This window comes from Pogona vitticeps, chromosome 1 (assembly GCF_051106095.1).
Source record: "Pogona vitticeps strain Pit_001003342236 chromosome 1, PviZW2.1, whole genome shotgun sequence".
NCBI classification, from domain to species: Eukaryota; Metazoa; Chordata; class Lepidosauria; order Squamata; family Agamidae; genus Pogona; species Pogona vitticeps.
Genome location: NC_135783.1, coordinates 23,394,266 through 23,415,573, shown reverse-complemented (window position 1 = coordinate 23,415,573; position 21,308 = coordinate 23,394,266). Strand labels below are relative to the sequence as shown.

Genomic DNA, 21,308 nt, shown 5'->3' with positions numbered 1-21,308 from the left:
GGACATGAGAGAGGGCAATTGCAGTGGCTGTTCTCAGGCTTTGGAAGGCTCTTTGGCCCTCCCTCTTGTCCTTCCATCTGACGAAGACCTTCATCTTTAAACAAGTTACAGTGGTGCATTGCATAGCGATGTTAATCGGTGCGGCAAAAATCGCCGCTAACCGAAAACATCACTATGCGATTTTTAAAAACCCATTGAAATGCCTTGAAACCCCTTCAATGCGTTCCAATGGGGGAAAAACTTACCTTTAAGCGAAAATCCTCCTTACGGCAGCCATTTTTGCTGCCCGGTAAGCAAGGAAACCATCCCAAAAAAGAGCGGGCAGCCTTTTTTTTTTTAACCCAGCAACCATTTTGGAACCGCCAATCAGCTGTTGGAAAAAACAGCTTACCGATCATCGCAAAGCAATTTTTTACCATTCAAAACATTGTTATGCAATCGCTTTTGCGATTTTAAAAACCTAATCGCTATCTGGATTTGTCGTTAAACGGGGCGCTCGTTAAGCAAGGCACCACTGTATCTCAAATGCTGGTTTTTAATTTGTTTTCAATTGTTTTTATACTTGATTGTTTTAATCTTAAGGTATGTTTAATTGGTTTTCAATGTGATATTTATATAATGTTTTAAATTTTCTTATTTGTGAGCTGCCTTGGGTCCCTTATAGGGAGAAAGATGGCATATAAATAATTTAAAATAAAATAAAATAAATCCGGTCAATTAAATTCCTAAAAGATGCTCTGCATGGAAACTGCTCCATATCTGAGGATCCACCTGATACCATGTCTGAAGCTGAGAAGTAGGTTTTCTTTGCCTAAAATTTGACTCTTCTTATTTGGGGGTAAGACTGTAACTCAATCAGAAAGCACATGCACAGGATACTGAAGGTTGCAAGACCCTATCTTTTGAATAAGGTTAGAAATGCCTGTCTGAAATCCAAGAGAATGATCTGCCCAGCAGCACAGAAGGTACTCAGCTGAGTATGCCAGTACTAAAGGTTCTTCCAGATGTTTTCCTGCTTGTGCGCATCTTGTGGGCACTTTGTTGTACACAGTGGCAAACAAGATGCAGCACTAAGATAGTCTGGGATCTAATCCAGCTGGGTGTTTGTTAGATTTGCTGTGATCAAAGAGAATAAATGACAGCAACTTTCAGAACCTGATCAAGTAGGCGTCAAGAAGCATCAGTGGTATGAAATCAGCCCAACTGATCTCTTTGTATATGTCAGAAGTAACGAATGGCAAAACCAGTTCTTGTTATATCCATTTATAGCTTAGCCTACTTTCCTTAAGAAAGGAAAAATGTTAAACTTTCATGGTTTTTTCCACCAATTGGAGCGAGTGTGGTCTGGTGGTGACTGACCTCGTGTCGGTCCCCTTGTCATGGTCAGATCACCACCTAATAAAATGCAACCTCTCAGTGGCACTCCCCCCTCGCAGGGAGCAAGGACCTATTTCTATGGTTCGACCTCGAAGGCTACTGGACCCTGTTGGATTCCAGGAGGCCATGAGAGGTGTTCCAGCTGACCTGGCTGGTGCTCCTGTCAAGGCTCTGGTTGACAGCTGGTCCATCGCTGCCACTAGGGCTATAGACACGATCGCACCTAAACGCCCTCTCCGGCTCAGAGCTCAGCCTGCCAGGAGCTCCGAGCGATGAAGCGACATAGGAGAAGGCTTGAGCGTAGGTGGAGGAAGAACCCGATGGACTACAATTGGATAGCTGTCAGGGTCGCAACTAACCTTTACCTGACTAAGGTAAAGGCTGCATGTAGATCATTCTTCGCTAACCGGATAAGCGAAGCGTCCAACCAGCAGGCGCTCCGTCTTACCTGGCGACTTTCGATTCTTTTCAGCCTGTAACGCCTGATTCCGTCTCCAGGGTGCTTGACCGCTGCCGAGCCACCACCTCCTCCTTGGACCCTTGCCCGGCCTGGCTAATCAAAGCAGCCAGGCCGATAACAACAGAATGGGCCACAGTAATAATAAATGAGTCTTTCCTTGAGGGTAGATTTCCATCCGCCCTCAAGGAGACACTCATTAGGCCCATAAGAAAGAAACCTAGTCTGGCGGCGGACGAAATTGGCAATTATAGGCCCGTCGCCAATGTTTCTTTCATGAGCAAAGTGGTCGAGAGGGTGGTGGCCGATCAGCTCCAGGCTCACCTGGATGAAACAGATGCCCTGGATCCATTTCAGTCAGGCTTCAGGCCGCGCCATGGTACAGAGACAGCATTGGTCGCCCTGTACGATGACCTGTTGAGGGAGGCCGACAGGGGCAAAATCGCCCTGCTGGTCCTCCTCAACATCTTGGCAGCCTTTGATACCGTCGACCACGGTATCCTCCTGGGGAGGCTCTCTGAGTTGGGAATTGGTGGCTCGGCACTTGCCTGGCTCCGTTCCTTCTTGGGGGACCATCCCCAGAGAGTTCAGCTTGGGGAGAGCGTCTCGGCCCCGTGGAGTCTCAATTGTGGGGTTCCACAGGGGTCGATTATCTCCCCAATGCTGTTTAACATCTCTATGAGGCCGCTGGGTGGGGTCATTAGGGGATGTGGGGCTTCGTGTCATCAATATGCCGATGACAACCAGCTCTACATCTCCTTTTCACCCACTGCAGGTGATGCTGTCCTTTCCCTTCAGCGTTGCCTGGGGGCCGTACTGCAATGGATGCAGGAGAACGGACTGAGGCTGAATCCAGATAAGACGGAAGTTCTGAGGGTGGGTGCCCCCGTGGTAGGTGGCTTGGGTGGCTCTCTCACATTTGGGGGGACCACCTTGGCCGCGAAGAGTGGGGTCCGCAGCCTCGGCATATATTTGGACCCGACGCTCACCATGGAAATTCAGGTGGCGTCAGTAGTCCACACCGCATTTTTCCATCTTTGGCGGATTGCCCGGCTGCGACCCTATCTTGACATGGGGGCGCTCACTACCTTGGTGCATGCGCTCGTAATCTCAAGATAACGCGCTCTACGTGGGGCTGCCTTTGAGGCTGACACGGAAACTTCAGGTGGTGTAGAATGCGGCGGCCAGGCTCCTTACAGGAGTGAGAAAATATCAACACATCTCTCCAACGCTGGCCGCATTGCATTGGCTGCCCATCTGTTTCCGTGTCAACTTTAAAGTTTTAATGCTTACTTATAAGGCCCTAAACGGTTTAGGACCTCGATATTTGGCGGAACGCCTCCTCCCAACAAGGTCTACCCGGATCACCCGCGCGAGTCAGGAGGTGAGGCTGAGCAGCCTGACGCTGAGAGAGGCCCGGAAGGAGAAGACACGAAACCGGGCCTTCTCGGCGGTGGCTCCTCACCTCTGGAACAATCTCCCTCCAGAGATTCGCACGGCCCCCACGCTGGGCACCTTTAAAACCCAATTAAAAACATGGCTGTCTATTCAGGCCTTCCCTCCAGCCAACTCTTGATTTTTTTCTTACTTTTCCTTTTTATTTTTACTGCTGTTCTTGTTTGATTATTATGTATTTGTCTATGTTTTATTATTTGATTTTATATTTGGAAGCCGCCTAGAGTGGTCCGGTGGGCCAGATAAGCGGGGTATAAATTAAATAAAATAAAATAATAAACAAACAAACAAACAAACAAACAAACAAACAAACAAATAAATAAATGTGTGGAATTATCAGAGACTTGTTTGGTGTTTGTCAAAGAATTTGTACTTTTACCTATAACAAATTCCCAGTGGTCTCAGTTTTGCGAAAACTGCAATCTTCTCCCATATCCTTGTCCTGATTCTCAACAATTTGCTCATCATGTGGTTTTATCCAATGGAATATCATTTTGTGTGTGCTGAGTGGTTGAGTACTGGGGGGATCCCAGTTTGAATCTGTACTCATTCAATCCTAGAGGAATGTGGTTGAAATCAGATTTCTGCTTATCTGAAATTTAAGGTCTAAGCCTTAAATAAAATAGCCAAAAGACAGTGGGTTGGATTTAGATTTTGTGCTTGTCCAGGAAGAGTATTTGTTCCTGCAAAAGTATGAGGTTAATTGCAGATAGTTTTACTATATTTTCCACCATCCAGATGATGCAAGGCTTGATCTGCTATAATCAGTACTCTTTTGTGTGACTTTCTGGGGTTTTCTGTTTCTTTGTTATTGTGTTCTGGGAGGGGGGTGCACATTTTAGCAGGAAGGAAGGAAGAATGGGAGGGAGGGAGGGGATAAATTTATTATCAGCACTACTCAGTGTGAACAGATTGTCACTCTCAAATTGGCCTTCTCAGCCACGCTAGACGCTGTTCCAAGTCCTCTATTCAGACCATGTTGCCATAGTCTCTCGAGACTGAAGGATGCCTAATCAACCACAGACAAAGAGCTGTGGTTGATTATTAAGTAAATCCATCTCACATTATGACTTTATCTTTTCTTACTATCTTCCATTTGTCCTACCATTATTGTCTTATCCAAAAACCCTTGTCTTCTCATCATGTATCCAAAGTATAAAAGTTAGTCATTTTAGGTTATATTGAGTCTTGAAGTTTGATTTGCTCTAGACCCCATTTGTTTTACTTTCTATGGTATTCATAAATCTCCTTCAACCCCACATTTAGAATGATTATTTTTCTAGTTACAGTATATTGATATCCTATTTCCTCTAATGACATCAATTGTGATTTTTTCCGAGCATCTCTGCTTTTTTTCCTGACAGCCTTATGTGGTAGTCTAGCTAGAGACTATGACACTAGAAGACCATTTTTCTTTTTTCTGCTAAACCATTTGTTAAATGCTTATTCTTTGGGGTTGAAATAAGTTTTTGAAATCCTTCAAGTATGTTAATGTAATGACATAAATTTCCAAACTGTGTGCCTTTTTGAATATTCTGAACATCTCATATTTCAGCTTATTGTGACCAAGACTCTGTTTTGTTTCATGTATGCCCATATATTATGAAGGTTTCAAATTGTCACGTACAGTGTGTGCAGGACCTCATCTTTTGTCAAGATTTCCAACCTGGTCTTTTAGATATCAATCAAAAGCACATTTTCAATGATGTCCTCATTTACATTTATCTAATGTTTAAGGTCATTTGTGATCATTTGAGTGTATTTCAGCATATGGAATCAGTGAATAATAGATTTCAGCTCCATGCTGTGAGGAAAGATTGTGTTTTTACAAGACATAATGTTGTTTACTGGGTGTTAATAATCACTAATTAATAAACATATCTGGATTTCTGAAATGTTGCATTTTATGTCCTGAAAATGTCAAGTGTTTAACTTACTGAGTTCAACATTTTTTTGCTTTTTTGCATGAAATAATTTAATTACAGAAAGAAGTGCATTGCAACAATGTAATACAAGGCCTACACATTTTACCACATATAAAGTCTCACTCAAATATTTATGTATATGTATAACTTTTTAAATAATATGCAATAAATATAGAACAAATTCCAGTATTTGCATATAGCATCAATTTTGAATAGCGCTTCAATTTGTTCTCCTTTGTTTTTGGATCATAGTCCAGTGCTGCCATCTGATATGTATTTGTATATAGGTAATTTCCATTAAAATTAATAGGACCCATTTATCACTTAAATTTATCACTTGAACTTATTCTGTAAACATTTTGATTTAAGTTGCATAACTGGACCAAAGTTCCTGTGCAAAATAGGTTTTGACTATATTTTAAAATCACCACTGCATACACTTGTTTCTCAAAGAGGCCTTTTGAGTGGAATTCTGTGTCCAGAAATGTTAGCTTGTTAGACTGTTCAATGTTTAAGCCCTTGGAATTCTGAGTTGGAATTCTGTTTCAATAAAGTTTTGCTATCATAGGTGTCTGCTGTACTAAGAATTTGGAAATGTTGTTTGAGGTCTGTCTGACGGATTGCACCTCCTCAAGAAACAGTTTTGTATGTGGTGTGGCATGGAGCATGTTTTTCCCTTCTTTTTTATACTTATAGCTATAGAGCTATAGTTAGAGATTTTGTGTAAATCAGTTCAAACATGTGTTCGAATGGAGACTGTAGCCAAGAAATCAGAAGAAGATTAGGAAGGGAAGTAATGAAGGAACTAGAAAAGATCATCAAGTGTAAGAGTGCATCACCAAGACCAAGATCATCCACACTCTTGTATTTTTGATCACCATATATGGATGAAAAACTGGACAGTTAAAAAAGCTGACAGGAAAAGACTTGATTAGTTTGAAATATGGTGCAGGATGAGAACTTTGTGAATACTCTGGATCACCAGAAAGTGAAACAGGTGGATCCTAGATCAAATCAAACCTGAACTATTTCTGGAGGCAAAAATGTTGAAATAGACTTTTACTTTGGGCACATCATGAGAAGACAAGATTCTCTGCAAAAGACAATAATGAGGGGAAATGTAGAAGGTAGCAGAAAAGGAACAAGCCCAAATATGAAATGGGCTGACTCCCTAAAAGAGCTTGATGCTACAAGAGCTGAGCAGGGCAGCTGAGGACAAGACATTTTGGAGAGTGCTCATTCATAAAACAAGATAAAGAGCAAGGATACATGTGATTAACAAAATACAGGGGGGTTTTGACTTGAGAATTTAATCCGTATTGGAAGGCGGTTCTCAAGTCAAAAAGTCTGTAGGTCAAGTCTCCATTGACCTACAGTGCATTGAAAACCGATTAATCCCATAACAGGCCGTTTTTGTTCCATTTTGGTTTTTTTTCTGGTCTGTAAATCAATTCTCAGGCCGCAAGTCAAACCTAAATTTTGCGGCCAGAGAAGTCTGTAACTCAAAAAGTCTGTAAGTCAAGCCGTCTGTAAGTCAAGGGTCCACTGTAACTAAATGTTCCACTAATGGGAGCTTTCTCTCTGTGCTGGGTCTATTACTGTAGTAGATTTCACCCGTTAGATTTTATTTCTGACTTCTGAAATATCATCTCTCTCTCTTCCTCACTTCTGTGTCATCTGTAAATTTAATGAAGATTCCCTCTACCATTCCATATAAGTGAAAACACTGAAGAATACCTATGTGCTCCTTTATGGCAGTTAAAGGAATTCTGTCTTATAGCATTCTACTGTGCCCTCTTGCTGTCATTTTAAATAGGTACAGCAATTTTTATTTGCAGCCCCCAAAAACCTATGATGGAAGTGCCTGGAGTTCTTAACCTTAATGGCATCACATCATGCTTGATTTCACAAAAATGTAGAAAAGAGAGGCTGTGTTTAGTTTCACAGCCAGTTTTGTCTCACTCTTTCACAAAGGTCTTTACTGCAACCTTTTCAGAGGATAGGCTAGATTTCACAACTCTACTGGAAATGTGTCAGCACTGTGAGTTTTCCAGCAGCAAAGTGACCCATGATGACTTGAATACCATCCATGGGAACTGACAGTCAAGGCACAATACTCAGACTACCTGAGGCTGAACAGTTTTTTAGTAGCCCTGAGTGTAATACAGGTGCTAATATTAAGGTCAGAGTAAGTCACAGACTGTCAAAAAACCAACCAACCAACTGACAGTACTGTACCTGATACGAATTATTCAGCCAAATCAATTACTTGGGAAATTGTACTGTACTGATTTCCTTTTTTAGACCATTACTGGAATATTTATGATTTCTTGCTCATGCTAACTGAACATCTATAGAAATGACACTTGAAGTTTTTCAACAGTTTTAGGGGAAAAATCAGTACTACATTCATGGCAAATAGTGTATACGTGCTAGCTATCAAGAATGAGGACTGGTGATAGATAAGCTGCATTGACACATTGCAGCATTTGTGTTAGTCAACATGTCTAGAGAGAAGTGCTGAGCCCTTTCCCCTCCACTATTGCTTTTATCATGCAATCAGCAAGAATCCTTATGTGCAAATAAGCTCTATGTACAGTATGAGCAAGACCTCTGAAAAAAATCACAGAAAACCTTGCTCATGTGTAGAGCCTCTGTGCAGTCAGGAACTTCTCTTCAGATTCATGACTGATCATGTGAATAAAGCAACAATAGAAAACAGTGGAGCTAGGTACTTCCCTTTAAGCATGTTGATACATCCGTATACTGTAACTCCTGAACAGAGCTGTAAGCTTTTATCTCCAGGTCAAAGGTACAGTTGATGCTTTGCATGCAAAAAGTCCCATATTATAAGAAGTGAAAAGGAAAAACAAAACCCAAAAACCTGGTATCATTATTTCTACTTTGGCATTGGACACTGCTATCTTTCTTTTCTTTTCTTTTTGATCCAGAAGGCTCCTCCAAGAATATAGTGTGACTCTCTATCTTTGTTCAGAGGCGGGTGGGGTTGGAGTAGGAAGGTAGGCCACTAGAGAGTAGAGTCATGATACCAGTGAATTTGTTCGCAATTATACCCTGTTTTCCCGAAAATAAGACCTAACCTGAAAATAAGCCCTAGTATAATTTTTCAGGATGGTCGTAATATAAGCCCTAGTTGAGTGAAACCCCGCCCTCCACCATTGTGCATCACTGTGCAGCAACCAGAAGATGACATGACTGTATTTGAATAAATGTAGATTGTTGTCCGTGAAAAAAATAAAACATCCCCTGAAAATAAGCCCTACTGCATTTTTGGAGCAAAAATTAATAACACCATGTCTTATTTTTGGGGAAACATGATACTTCCCATTCCAGAAGAATGGCAGGGGTTTACCCCCACCCATTAAGCTCCCTCCCTGCATTTGACCTGTATGTTCTCAGCTGAAAACATGTTTCAGCTATACCTAATTTCATTCAAGATTCTAGCTACCTACCAAGGGAATGCAGTTTTTGACAAAAGATCCTTGCATGAAATCTAGATAACTTATTCTGAAACTTGTTGCCTATCCTAGCTTTGTCATAATTTTTATTTTTGTCATAATTTTTATTTTAACATATATGTTCTGCCTTTCCACAACATGATCAAGATGATATTATGTCAATAGCACATCAGTTACAGATTAAGATATTTTATATGCTTACAAGATGAATTGTGTTGGTTCAGATTCAACCCAATTAATTTGCATCAAATTAAACTACACTAACATACTTCAGTAATGTTATGAAATCTGCAGTGTAATAGCACTGCATAATAATGATGATTTCAAAAACTAGTGCAGAACCCCCTTTGTCTCCCTCAGCTCATGCAAGGACTGTAATGTGAGCAGTTAGGCTCTTTCAGAGCCCACACCAGTAGGTATCTGGTACCTCCTTCAGCAATTGTATTTCTTTCTTTTTTTAATTATTTACATCCCACCCATTTAGACCGAAGTTTACTCTGGACAGCCAACAGCAATATTAAAATAAAATAAAACAACAATATTATTTCAGCAATATTATTTCAACATTATGATTTCAGCAAGCATACACCCCATTTGTTTCAATAGAACAAACCCCACCTGGCATAACAGCAAGACTGGCCCTAGTATTTGGTTTTTATTGTATTTTATTTTGTTATGCTAGCAAGGCAGAATTCTGAATTTTTAAGCTTTTAGGAGAGTGAAGGAGGGGGTAGGAGAACAGAATTGAGAGTAGGTGATGAGGGGCAGGCTGTCAAACTGAATAATATATTTAGAAATGTGTTTGTGGGTCTTCTTTGTTTGTTTCAGAAGCACCTTGGTACAATTAATAAATCTACCAGTAATTTTCTGATATAGGCAGCATCTAAAGCATTGGGGCAGGTAGTATCAAATCTTCTATAGTTCATGCTGAGGGGCATAGAGAGCACCAACACAGGTGTGAAACTGCTTGTTGTTCTCCTTACCCTCCAAGAACTGCAAAGCCCCATTTTCTTAGGTGACTTCCAAGCAACCAGTTCTCCACGTGTCTGGGGCCTAAACAATCCTGGGGGGGGCCATCCATTTTAAGAGGAAGACAGTTTCCACATTGCAGTCCTGGCATTCTCTGCTGTTTCTTCAAGATACACAGATGTTTTGAAAAAAAATCTTTTGCTTGCTTTTCATCTAGAACAGGGGTCTCAAACATGCGGCCCTGGGGCCATTTGCGGCCTGCCAGATGATAGTTTGTGGCCCCTGCCTTGCCTGCCCCCCCAAGCGCCCATGCGTCCTCTGCTGTCAAGAGTAAAAAAAAGCCTTGCCTCACTCACCGGCTCTCTCCCAAGACAGTGCCTCTTGCACCCTCCATCCGTAACTGCAGCCTGCCAGCCGGCCCGCCTGTCTGCCGGCTGGCAGGCTGCAGTTCCGGATGGAGGGTGCAAGAGGTGCTGTCTTAGGGGAGATCTGGCGAGCAAGGCGCGCTGCCAGCCCTTTTCCCCGAGTGCCTGAGCCACCGCCGAGCAATGCCTGAGAGCGGAGCTCACTCCTGGCCCGTCCTCGAAGAGCGCCTCCAAGCCGCCAACAGAAGGTGTCGCCGCTGCCGCCTCTTCCAGGGAAGTGGTTCTCTGGCTCTTTCTTTCTCTCTCAGCACCCTCAGCACCAGCCTGGCCAGTGGCTGCCTCAGTGCCCAGCGGTGCTTCCTCCTCCTCCTCTTCCTCCTCCTCCAGCCGCCTCGGCTCTGGGGGCTGCCCGGGCTTGGCTCGCAAAGTTTACTCCCCTGTCGTGGTGGGGGCAGCTGCTGCTGAGTGCACCTTTTTTTGATGGGGGGCTTCAGAGGAAGGTTGCCGGACCTCCGTGTGTGTATGTGTGTTTGTGTGTGCATGAGTGTGCGCGCACCTGTGGGGGCGTGCCCTGTTCTGTTTAATTTTGCAGGCACCAATGGGTTTTTTTCTCCTTTGGCAAGGTGATTCTGTGAGGTTTTTTTTTTTAATTTTATGTCGTGCCCTCCCCCCGCTAGGCAGTCACTGCCGCTCCCTCCTTTCTCCACTTCTTCGCCCTGCTGCTGCTGTTGGTGGTAGTGAAGAAGGAGCTGGAGGGGGTTGTGGCTGGCACCCCTACCCTTCCTCATCCTCTGAGCCCCAGCCGGGCTAAGGAAACTCCTGGGCGGCTTCCTCGGGCTCTTGCTCTGATTGAGATGCACCCCAGCCTCACCCAGACCTGCCTCCAGCGGCCCCCAAGTAAATTGAGTTTGAGACCCCTAATCTAGAAGGAGCAAGATGGTAAAGAACACTAGTAGCATTTATTTTGTATTTTCTTTATGCTGCTTGTTCAGAGACAATGGCGTGGCTGCCAACTAGCAAATGCTATTCTCCCCACCTCCTGATGCCAGAGTTGCAGTATTTTAGAGCATTCTGGGAGAAAAATGGCAGCACTAGTGGCAGCACCTATCCTGTCAACAGTATTTTGCACGAAAATTGTCTGCAAGAGTATGACCATTCTGGTAAGAAAATGTCTGTTGCTAAACTCCCCATAGAACACTATGTAGATGTCCCACACCAACAATTTAGTCTTTATCCAAAAATCTGATAAAGTCTTCTCTATTTCATTCTGTATGTGTGGAGCAGCAAAACTTGAGGGGCAATTTACTTATCCCTGTTTCGTAGTGAACTGAGCTCTTACTGGAGACAGCCTTCTCAGGTGCACCATCTACTGTACCTTTAAACCACTTTACCAAGTGAAGCTTACTTGACACTTTTTTTTTCATGCCATAAAATTATTATATTTTAATTGACAGAACTTCAAAAGCACGGTTCTTTTTGTTGCTTTGATTTTTATGCTTTTACTGCCTTGTTTTTTTAACCGGAGCAGTTGCTATAAATTAATTATCGCTCTTATTTTTTATTTTTTTTATTGGTTTCTATTTTTCTAGTCTGTCTGGGAGCAGAAAACATTGGAGGGTGAGACAGACATGTTCAAAATAAATGTGTGCTTAAACTAATGTGGTGTATTATATCCTGGAGTAATGAATAATAATTAAATTGCCGTGATATGTGAACTCCTATTAGCTCTCTTTTTGTCTTCTGGTTTTTGAAGTCTTTGAAGCCTTTCTGTGCAAAAGGATCCCCCTGATCTTTTTTTCCTGATCTTTTCAGTGATTGCAAAAATGGTGTGAATGAAAAAGTTCATTCCAACCCTCCCCTTGTAGCTATAACTGATGGAATGTGGCACCGGGTGCTCATTGAGAACAACTGATTAAAATGGAACATTCTGCCCAAATGCTATTCTATGTTAACTTTTTACTTTAGGAAAGCTCCCTATTCTTCTCTTGATGTGGGGATCCACCTGTTAGGGAAAATAATCCTGTCATTCAGATTACAGTACCGTAAAAGTATTCAATGAAAGGAACTATAATGGAAAACTCTCCTGAGTTAGATTGCCATACAGTTTGACTGTAACAATGCAAGGAACAAGGAGTTGGGAATCTTTTACCTGCATTTCCCAGAGATGGAGTGCAATGTTTGGTGTTTAAAACTTAAGGTTAGTTCTGCCTCCACAGTCTTTCCCAGTGCAAAAGGATCCCCCTGATCTTTTTTTGGTGGTGGTAGCTTACATGTAAAGGGGACACATCCATTTTATGTAGACTTCATATTGTCTTCGTCCTCTGTGTAGGTGGGGCTAATAAAATCAGTAGAACCAAGCTTTTTAAAAACATGCTTGGGTCTTTTACAAAGATTCAGGAGAGAATGTAAGGTAGACCTGTTTCAAGGAAGCATTTGGATACTCCTATTTTTATCTATGTTTCCGCTACTTTGTAGTGGTGTAGTTTCTGGTTTTTTTTTTTATTATGCCTGCTACTGCATGAATATGTTTTATTGTTTTAATTTTGTTGTACAACATTCTGGGTGTTTTTGGAATATGGATTGCATATAACTGAAACTGATTGATTGGTTTAAAAAAGATGGGAGATCTAGTCATGAGTTACTCTTTCATCTAGTTAAGCTTGAACAGGATATAGAGGGTGAACTCTGAATTGTGAAAGAAACTGGAATGACTTGGGATATTTTAAAGATAGCCCTAATGTGAATGGTTTGCCTCTTCCTTTTAAAAAACCTCTAAATACAGTACTTAAACTCATTTTTCTTTTCTTATGGTCAGTTACCTTGTTAGTAAAGGATTGTAAAGTTATTCCAAGAATAAACCGTTCCACTCTGAAGAGGAACACATGTTCCCTCATATTTAATATTACTTCATATTTTTTAAAAAAAAACTTTTAAAAATGCAGTCAAAATAATTGTCTATGAAACCAGGAAGGAAAGACTTTAGCTTATTGGGAGACCATATTAAGTGCATGCAAATACCCTAGGTTCAATCCTTGGCATCACCAGCTAGGGATTGGGGAGAAACTCTGGTGTTCACACTCAGTGAATATTGTCAGTGTGGACAATATTGAAGTAGATCAGGGATTCTACATGCAGAGAGGTCTCCATTGGATGATGTGATCCTGCTCCTTTAGCTAAGATGTACAGGCAATGTGCTCTTTCTGCACATTATGTAGATAAAGAAGGCATTATGTAGATAAAGAAGATCCATCTGAAATAATAGATTATGCAACTAGATTAAAGCTGAAAAGACATCTGACGCCTAAAATGTGCAGAAGTGAAATGAAAGGCCAGTGTTGCACAGCACATACATCTGGAACATGGAACATGAGAAGTATGAATCAAAGTAAACTAGAAACTATAAAGCAAGAAATGGAATGTATAAACATTGCAGTTCTTAGTGTCAGTGAAATAAAGTGGACTAAAGTCAAACAACTACAAAGTGTTCTACTCTGGACACGACTAACTTAGAAGGAATGGATATTGGACAAAAACAAAATAATAATAGAAAATAAAAAAGTTAAAGACTAACTGCTGTATTTTAATGAGAGATTTCATGGACAGCTCCACTTCTTCAGACAGAAATGATTGGCTCTAATACTAAAGCAAGATGTAGAACAGGTAGTTAGGAACTATAATGTTAGGTATGACCAAATTATACTAGTCAGACTCCATGTAGAAACTATCAACATAATTGTCATTCAAATCTATGCTTCAGCTACTGATGCTGAAGAAGATGAAATTGAAAGCTTTTATGCAAGCATTCAGGAGAAACTTGATCACACAGCAACGCAAGACAAAATCATAGGTCACTAGAATGCAAATATAGGGGGTAAAGGTTAAGGTTCCCCTTGACATTTAGTCCAGTCATGTCCGACTCTAGGGTATGGTGCTCATCCCCATCTCCAAGCTGTAGAGCCAGCGTTTTGTCCATAGACAGTTTCCGTGGTCACATGGCCAGCGCGACTAGACACGGAACACTGTTATCTTCCCACCAAGGTACCTATTTATCTACTCGCATTTACATGCTTTCGAACTGCTAGGTTGGCAGGAGCTAGGAGAAGCAACGGGAGCTCACTCTGTCATGTAGATTCGATCTTATGACTGCTGGTCTTCTGACCTTGCAGCACAGAGGCTTCTGCAGTTTAACCCACAGCACCACCACATCCCGACTAGGGGATAAAGAAGAACCAAATGTTGTTAGAAAATTTGCCCTAGGTGACTGAAATGGAGTAGGAGAATGACTCGTAGAGTTCTGGGAAGCCAACAATCAGTTTATCATAAATACATGCTTCAAACAACCAACCATATGGCTGTACACAGGGACATCACTAGATGGTGAGTATAGATATCAAACATATCTATACTATACTATATGAAAACAGAAGAAGTTGTATTCTGTCTGCCAAAAGAACAGAAGCAGATTATGCTACTGATCATGAACTGTTAATACCCAACATTAGAGCAAAGCTGAAAAAGAGCCCTAAAAGAATCCTACGTACAAAATATAATTTAAAAAAACATTTCTGATGAATTTAAAATCCACATAAGGAACAGAGTTGCATTACTAAATTCAACTGACCATGAACCAGAAGAACTGTAGATTGAATCCAGACATACTATTAGAGAATAAATGCAAAGATACAATTCCTATAGTAAAAAGAAAAAAGAAAAACCTAGATGGATGATAGAAGAAACACCTAAAATTGTAAAGGACAGGTGTAAAGCAAAACTAAAAGGTCACAGAAACAGGGTCAGAATCCTGCATCCAGTTTTTCAGTGACTGTCACGTGGAGACAAAGAGAACTATTGCAATAACCAGAAACAGAGAACAACAAAGGGCAAAAGAGAGAGATCTTTTTCAGAAGATCAAAAAAAAAAAATCTAAGGGAAATTTGAGCTTCAATTAAGAATGCTGGATGACCAACAGGGAAGCACACTATCACATCAGAAGAAAATAAAGAGAAGGTGGAAACAGTATGCTGAAGACCTTGTACAGAGGAGAAAAAAAGGATGACAAAGAACATACCATTCTAAAAAGTGAAAGCTACTCTGAAACCACTAGGAAGAAACAAATCATCATGCATAGATGGAATACTGATAGAACTGTTTCAAGCCACAGAGAATGAATCTGTCAAAATCGTAACAAGAATATGCCAACAAATACGGAAAACAATATAATGTCCCACGGACTGGAAACACTCGATATTCATTCCAATCCCCAAGAAAGGAGATGCCAAGGAATGTCGTAGCTATAGGACCATTGTTTTAATTTCCCATGCAAGCAAAGTGATGCTCAAGGTGTTGCAACAAAAGCTTTTACCTTATATAGAATAAGAAATGCCTGGTGTTCAGCCTGAATTCTGAAAAGGAAGAGGCACAGAGATCATATTGAAAATATCCATTGGCTACAGGAGCATACCAAATAATTTCAGAAGAAGATCAGTCTGTTTTTCAAAAGCAACTGCAATTCCTTTGCGTGGATCATGATAAACTATGCATTGTTCTGTAAGAAATGGATGTGCCTTATTTTGATGCATAACCTACGAGAAGCTCTATTAGGACAGAGTATGGAAGGAGAATAGTTTCCTATAGGCCAAGTTGTCAGACAAGGGTGCATTTTATCTCCTTCCCTGTTCAATTTGTGTGCAGAACATATTATATAGAAAGCCGGACTTAGATTCATATGAAGAAGTGAAAACTGGTAGAACAAACATTAAGATATACAGATGATGCCATCTTACTTGCAGAAATCAGCAATGAGTTGAAATGACTTCTGATGAAATTGAAGGAAGAAAGTGCCAAAAAAGGACTGCAGCTGAATGTTAAGAAGACAAAAATCATGACTGCAGAAGAAGTACACAATTTAATGTTGACAAGGAATTTGTTTACCTTGTATATACTTTGCTTGAACCATCAAATCAAATGGAGACTTCAGCCAAGAAATCAGGAGACTGGGACTCCAAAGGGCAACAATGAAGGAATTAGAAAAGATAACATGTAAGGATGTGTTATCAAGGCCTAGATCATACAGACCATTGTATTTCTGATCACTATGCATGGGTGTGAAAGCTGGACAGTAAAGAAAGCTGACAGGAAAAAAGTTCATTTGAAATCTGGTCCAGGCGGAGAGCTTTGCAAATACGCAAAAAGACAAAGAGGTGGATGCCAGAGCAAATCAACTCTCAACTATCTCTTGAGGTACAAAGGTTAACATTGAGACTGTCCTACTTTGGGCACATCATGATAAGACAGGATTCTCTGGAAAAGACAAAAATGCTGATAAAAGTTGAAGGCAGCAGGAAAAGAGGAAGACCAAATAAGAGATGGTTTGACTCCCTAAAGGAAGACAGAGGCTTGCCTTTACAAGAACTGGACAGGTCTATTGAGTACAAGACATTTTGGAGATTGCTCAGTCAGGTCACCATTAATTGGAGGCAATTTGATGGCAAGTAACAACAAAAAATGACAATGTTTGGAATAAATGATCTGCCCTGTACTGCCACCAGGAAAAGTTTCTATGTTAATATTGCTAACCTGTTACTAGAGTTCAAGATGGGAAGGGCTACAAATCAAATAAACACAAAAATTTTGTTTTCTCAAACTATTTTTTCTTAATGGCTAGTGCTGCACTAAGAATCTGGTTTTATCCAGTTGATATTTTACTGGAGGGTGATTTTGAATTTTGTAAAATAATTTAACAGTGTTATATATATTATTGAATAACCAGATCAAGGCTGAGAAATTGTATGTATGTATGTATGTATGTATGTATGTATGTATGTATGTATGTATGTATGTATGTATGTATGTATGTATGTATGTATGTATGTATGTATGTATGTATGTATAGGTTTATATATATATGAAACAAAGGTTTAATTGATTTTTAAAAAATCAATTAAATTATATTGCTCATACCTTGGAAGAATAACCAGATCAAGGATAGGGTATAACAGGGAAACAGTCAGTATAAGGAATCAAAGAGAGAAAGTGCAGTATTCAAATCATGAAAACGCCTCATATCATTTAAGCCACAGTTAGCCCTTTTTAAAGAGTATTCTTTATATTTGGACATTAAGGTAGATGTAGGTGTAAAGAAAAATTACAGAACAAAATAATAAACTAATTTCAAGTATTTCATTATAATTTGTAAGTTTTCTCCCTAGCTTTTAATTATTCTCAGAATCAAGATCCCAGCAGATTGTTTAGGTGTGCTTCACTGTTTTTAAAATAGTATAGGCACAAGAGTCAACAAGCACACAGAATGTAGCAGGTAAATGGCAATTATCAAGTCATCTTCAATATATTGAGTATAGGTAGGAACAAACAGCCTGGGCCTCCAATTTATAGTCCTTATTTTGTCATGGAATCTCTTTCAGTAGAATGAAGGACTAGTGATAGCCTTTAATGCTCACAACTCACCTGCTAGCTGCCATTGCTGTTTCAGGATTCTTTTTTTAAAAAATCAAAATCAAATGAAAAGCAAAGAACCCCACCAACTTACCTTTACCTAATTTTCACCGTTGTAACCTAAGTTTCCACGGAAACAGGGTTGAAAAAGCCGCCAGTAGCCAGCAGGCAGCCCGCAGCTGAGAGTGAGAACTCTCCTTTGTCACTTTCCACTAGTGGATGCATGCTGAGTCCTGAAAGTGCCAGTTTGCAAAGCCACCTAGGTTCCTAAACTGTGCGTCCCCCCCCCCCTTTATAGTTTAAATGGGGAAGACTCTGTCTGTGTATGTGTGTGTGTGTCGGGGTGTGTGGAGGTGATTAAATTAAACTACTGTTTTTCTCCCTTGGATTGACACAATACATTCCAGGAGGGTAAATTGGCAAATGAGTTCTGCTTTATTATTTTGTTAGTCAAATATTCTACACAGTCACAAATATCAGTAGCTAAACAAATTCCCCCCCCCAAAGTTCTATAGTTATATAGACTTTCTTGAATATTTATGTATATTTATACGAAAAAGTACATTCTTTCTGCTTTCCAAGACTATTGTCATCCTCTTTTTGCCTTCCAAATGTACGAGACATATTGCAGAACACTGCTCCCATCAAAGAAAATATAACAAGTCAATCACATAAACCACTTTGCATTACTTTTGCAAACAACTTTTAACCAGGAACAGCTCATTGTCAGTGGAGAAACGAACAGTCACCAAATGGGGATATGTATGCACAAAGCAACAAATAGCTCCCTGTCCTCTCTTCAGGCATTGGCTACAGCTGCAAGTGAACCTAAGTTACTTTCACAAGGAACCAAATAGTGAAAACAGAAGAAGATTATTTTAAAAAAGAAAGAAAGAAATTGACAACATGCGTTTTGAATTTTTAAAAATATAATTTCAGCTTTTGGTTATACATTATTTATTTTGAAACCAAAAGCTATAGTTTAATACCATTTCATGTTGCAAATTTTGGATTTAGAATTAACACCACTTGGATGAGAACAAGCGTTGACAGTGTCAGCAGTGGTTTGTTTTCTAGATCGTCTAAGGCAAGATAGTTGGCATGGGAGTTAAGCTTGGGTATTATTTCACCCTTTCTCTCCCCGCTCCAAGCAAAAGGAGAAGGGAGAAACTCCAGCTGACTTGCTTGCCAGATGCAACAGAGAAGCAAGAAAGTAATGCCCTTTCAATTCGTAAATGTGTATTGCAGTTTGATCAACCACACTTTGATTGCCCTATATTCCTGTTTGATTAATATGCAGGTGTAAAGGGCCAAAACCTGTAGGTCATTTTGTATGCTTTAATGATCCACTTATGTGGATCTTTTTAGCAGCCTTTGTCTATATAAACATATACAGTATGTTTCTTGCTTCAAGATCTAGACCATAAAGATGTAGCATAATCAAAAATAATACTTTATCTGTGTCTTTAAAATAATTATCTGCATGTACTTTTAACAAGACAGTTCTTCACATGCTATGCCAAAAAGTGCAAATGCTTTTCTTTTTTAAAAAAAGGCAGAAGATGAAAACATGTACGCCTAATTTTAAAAATCTTTTCTCTCTCTCTAGCATTTTACGATGGGATAATGAGACAGATGTCTCTCAACTGGAAGGACATTTTGACATTGTTATGTGTGCTGACTGGTAAGTACATAAAAATTATAAAACTCATGTTAGGGAAAAAATAGCTTTGCTGGAGTAATTGTGTTGTGCTGCTTGCTGATGGCTAAGCAAAGTCAACAAATGAAGCACAAAGCCACCTTAACCTCAACAAATTAATATTCATCTCCATGTGACAGTTATAAGGTAGTCTTCTATCACACAGTAACTTCTACCACATTATTTCCCAAAGATTGATTTTGAGAAGCATTTCCATTTTCTGGAATTGCCTCTGTTTCATGCTTGACGTATCAGTAAATGGACGACTTAGGCAAATTGCAAATAATTATGGCTCAGTGAGGAACAGTCTGGAGAAAAGGGAGTTTATCAACACAAACAGCTCAATTAGCTTACTTCTTAGGAAAGATCTGACTATTGATATAAGAAGATATATATTCTATGCTCCCCAGTAAATCTTTGGGGGATATTTCCCCCCATTTCTTAAGTACAGCAAACAAAGGTAACAGTATTAATCACATGAGTGACATTGAGATATTAGAATGAATGGTAAATTAATTACAATAAAAAGAAATCAAAGAAAAACATACACTTTTGATTGACTGACAAGTTACAGAATAATGTTCTGCTGTGTATATTCTAGTAAATAGATTTGGCTGCTGGTATAAATGACGTTTTAATTTTGCTGACTCATTTAATTGTGTAAATTGTGCAGTGATTTCCATGTGGTGTTGTTCCTTAAAATATTGTTTCATATAAAGACACATGCTCAGCTTTGTTTTGCTGTTTATTATCATGTAAGGGTTATGATTCAGCTCTGTGACAATCAATGGGAGTTTGGCTGTTGATTTCAGTAGGATGCAGATAAGATGCAATATTAGAGAAAGTATACATAACCATTCTGTTAGCCTTTATTAAAAAATAACAGTTCCACTGGATGTTTAATTGAAGAAGGAATGATTACCCAGTGTTAATAAGCTACTGGTTTTATTATTTGAAAATACTTATTTTAATGTAATTTCCAGATTCTGTCTAGTGCCTCCAAAGAAGTATTTCTTTGTCCTTTCTTTTCTTGTTTACGACTTACCAATGAATGAAACAGAGTTTCTATTGCCATCACACTGCTTTTCAGAAAACTTCTTTGTTCCCAAAAAGGACAGACATGGGTTTCTAACTAATCGCTGATAATGTGCCTCAGAGATGCATCATCTGATTAAAATAAGGAGCTAAACAACACCATATGATTTCAGCAAGTAATTTAGTAAATGCCTTCCTCACCAAATATTAGAATGGATACTCTGGGTTTCATTGCACGGATGAAGTTAATGCTGGACAGGATTAGATCAGATTAAGTATGAAAGTCAGATCAGAGTGCTGGCGGACATGAGCAGGAGGGCAGCAGTCTTCTCGGAGGCTTAGACAAGGCTCGCATATGGATGTTCTTCAGATTATGTGGGTGAAGCAAGGTCTTGCCAAGAGATTTAGAGTTAAATTTGTTCTTCACACAAATATCAAAACAACCTGGTCCTGCCATTGCTTATATTCCTAACACTCACACCATGTCATCCTATTTGTATTGTACAGGATAGCAGAAGAAGCAAGATTTAACTCACATATCCGCATCCCCCCCCACCCCAGTATTACTGTTGCCTAATATTCTATCCATTATATGGGCAAATTGCTGGAAATACATATAAGTTCATTCATTCTTGTCTTATTGGAAAACAAAGGATTGTGCTAAATACACATTCACTTACTACACATGAATTAAGCTCACTGGTCAGGCAGTACATGCACTGTATTGGTTCTGCTTATGCTGAATAATATAAGTAGAAAGCAAATCTATAAAGCATTTTCAATTAAAAACCAAATTATGGTAAAGTCCAGCATAATTTTCTACAAATACACAGAGTAGTATTAATATTTTGTTTTCCTGTGCTGAAATGCAGGCTTTTCTGCAGCTTGTCTAATAAGCAGAATTCACATTTTGTTTTCTTTTTTAAAATGACTTGCAAGTTGTTTTATGTGATGTACTATATGTTTTGGACTGTTTGGCTACATTACAATATATTTTGCAATTTTTTCCACATGCACTTTCATTCTAAATTGAGAATCATGTTTGGTGATACCTTAGTCTGAATATGTGTAACATTATTTTCAAAGTTCCATACA

At 39.7% G+C, this 21,308-nt stretch overlaps 1 protein-coding gene across 2 annotated transcripts in view; it reads left to right on the top strand.

The window, feature by feature from the left end:
* The window catches only part of CAMKMT (calmodulin-lysine N-methyltransferase), a 394,982-nt gene that overhangs the window by 352,445 nt on the left and 21,229 nt on the right, over nt 1-21,308 (top strand). For both annotated transcript variants that reach the window (XM_020800529.3, XM_020800528.3), the window contains one exon: nt 19,089-19,163. In XM_020800529.3, coding sequence (XP_020656188.3) covers nt 19,089-19,163 — 75 coding nt within the window. The remainder of the gene's footprint in view (nt 1-19,088; nt 19,164-21,308) is intronic.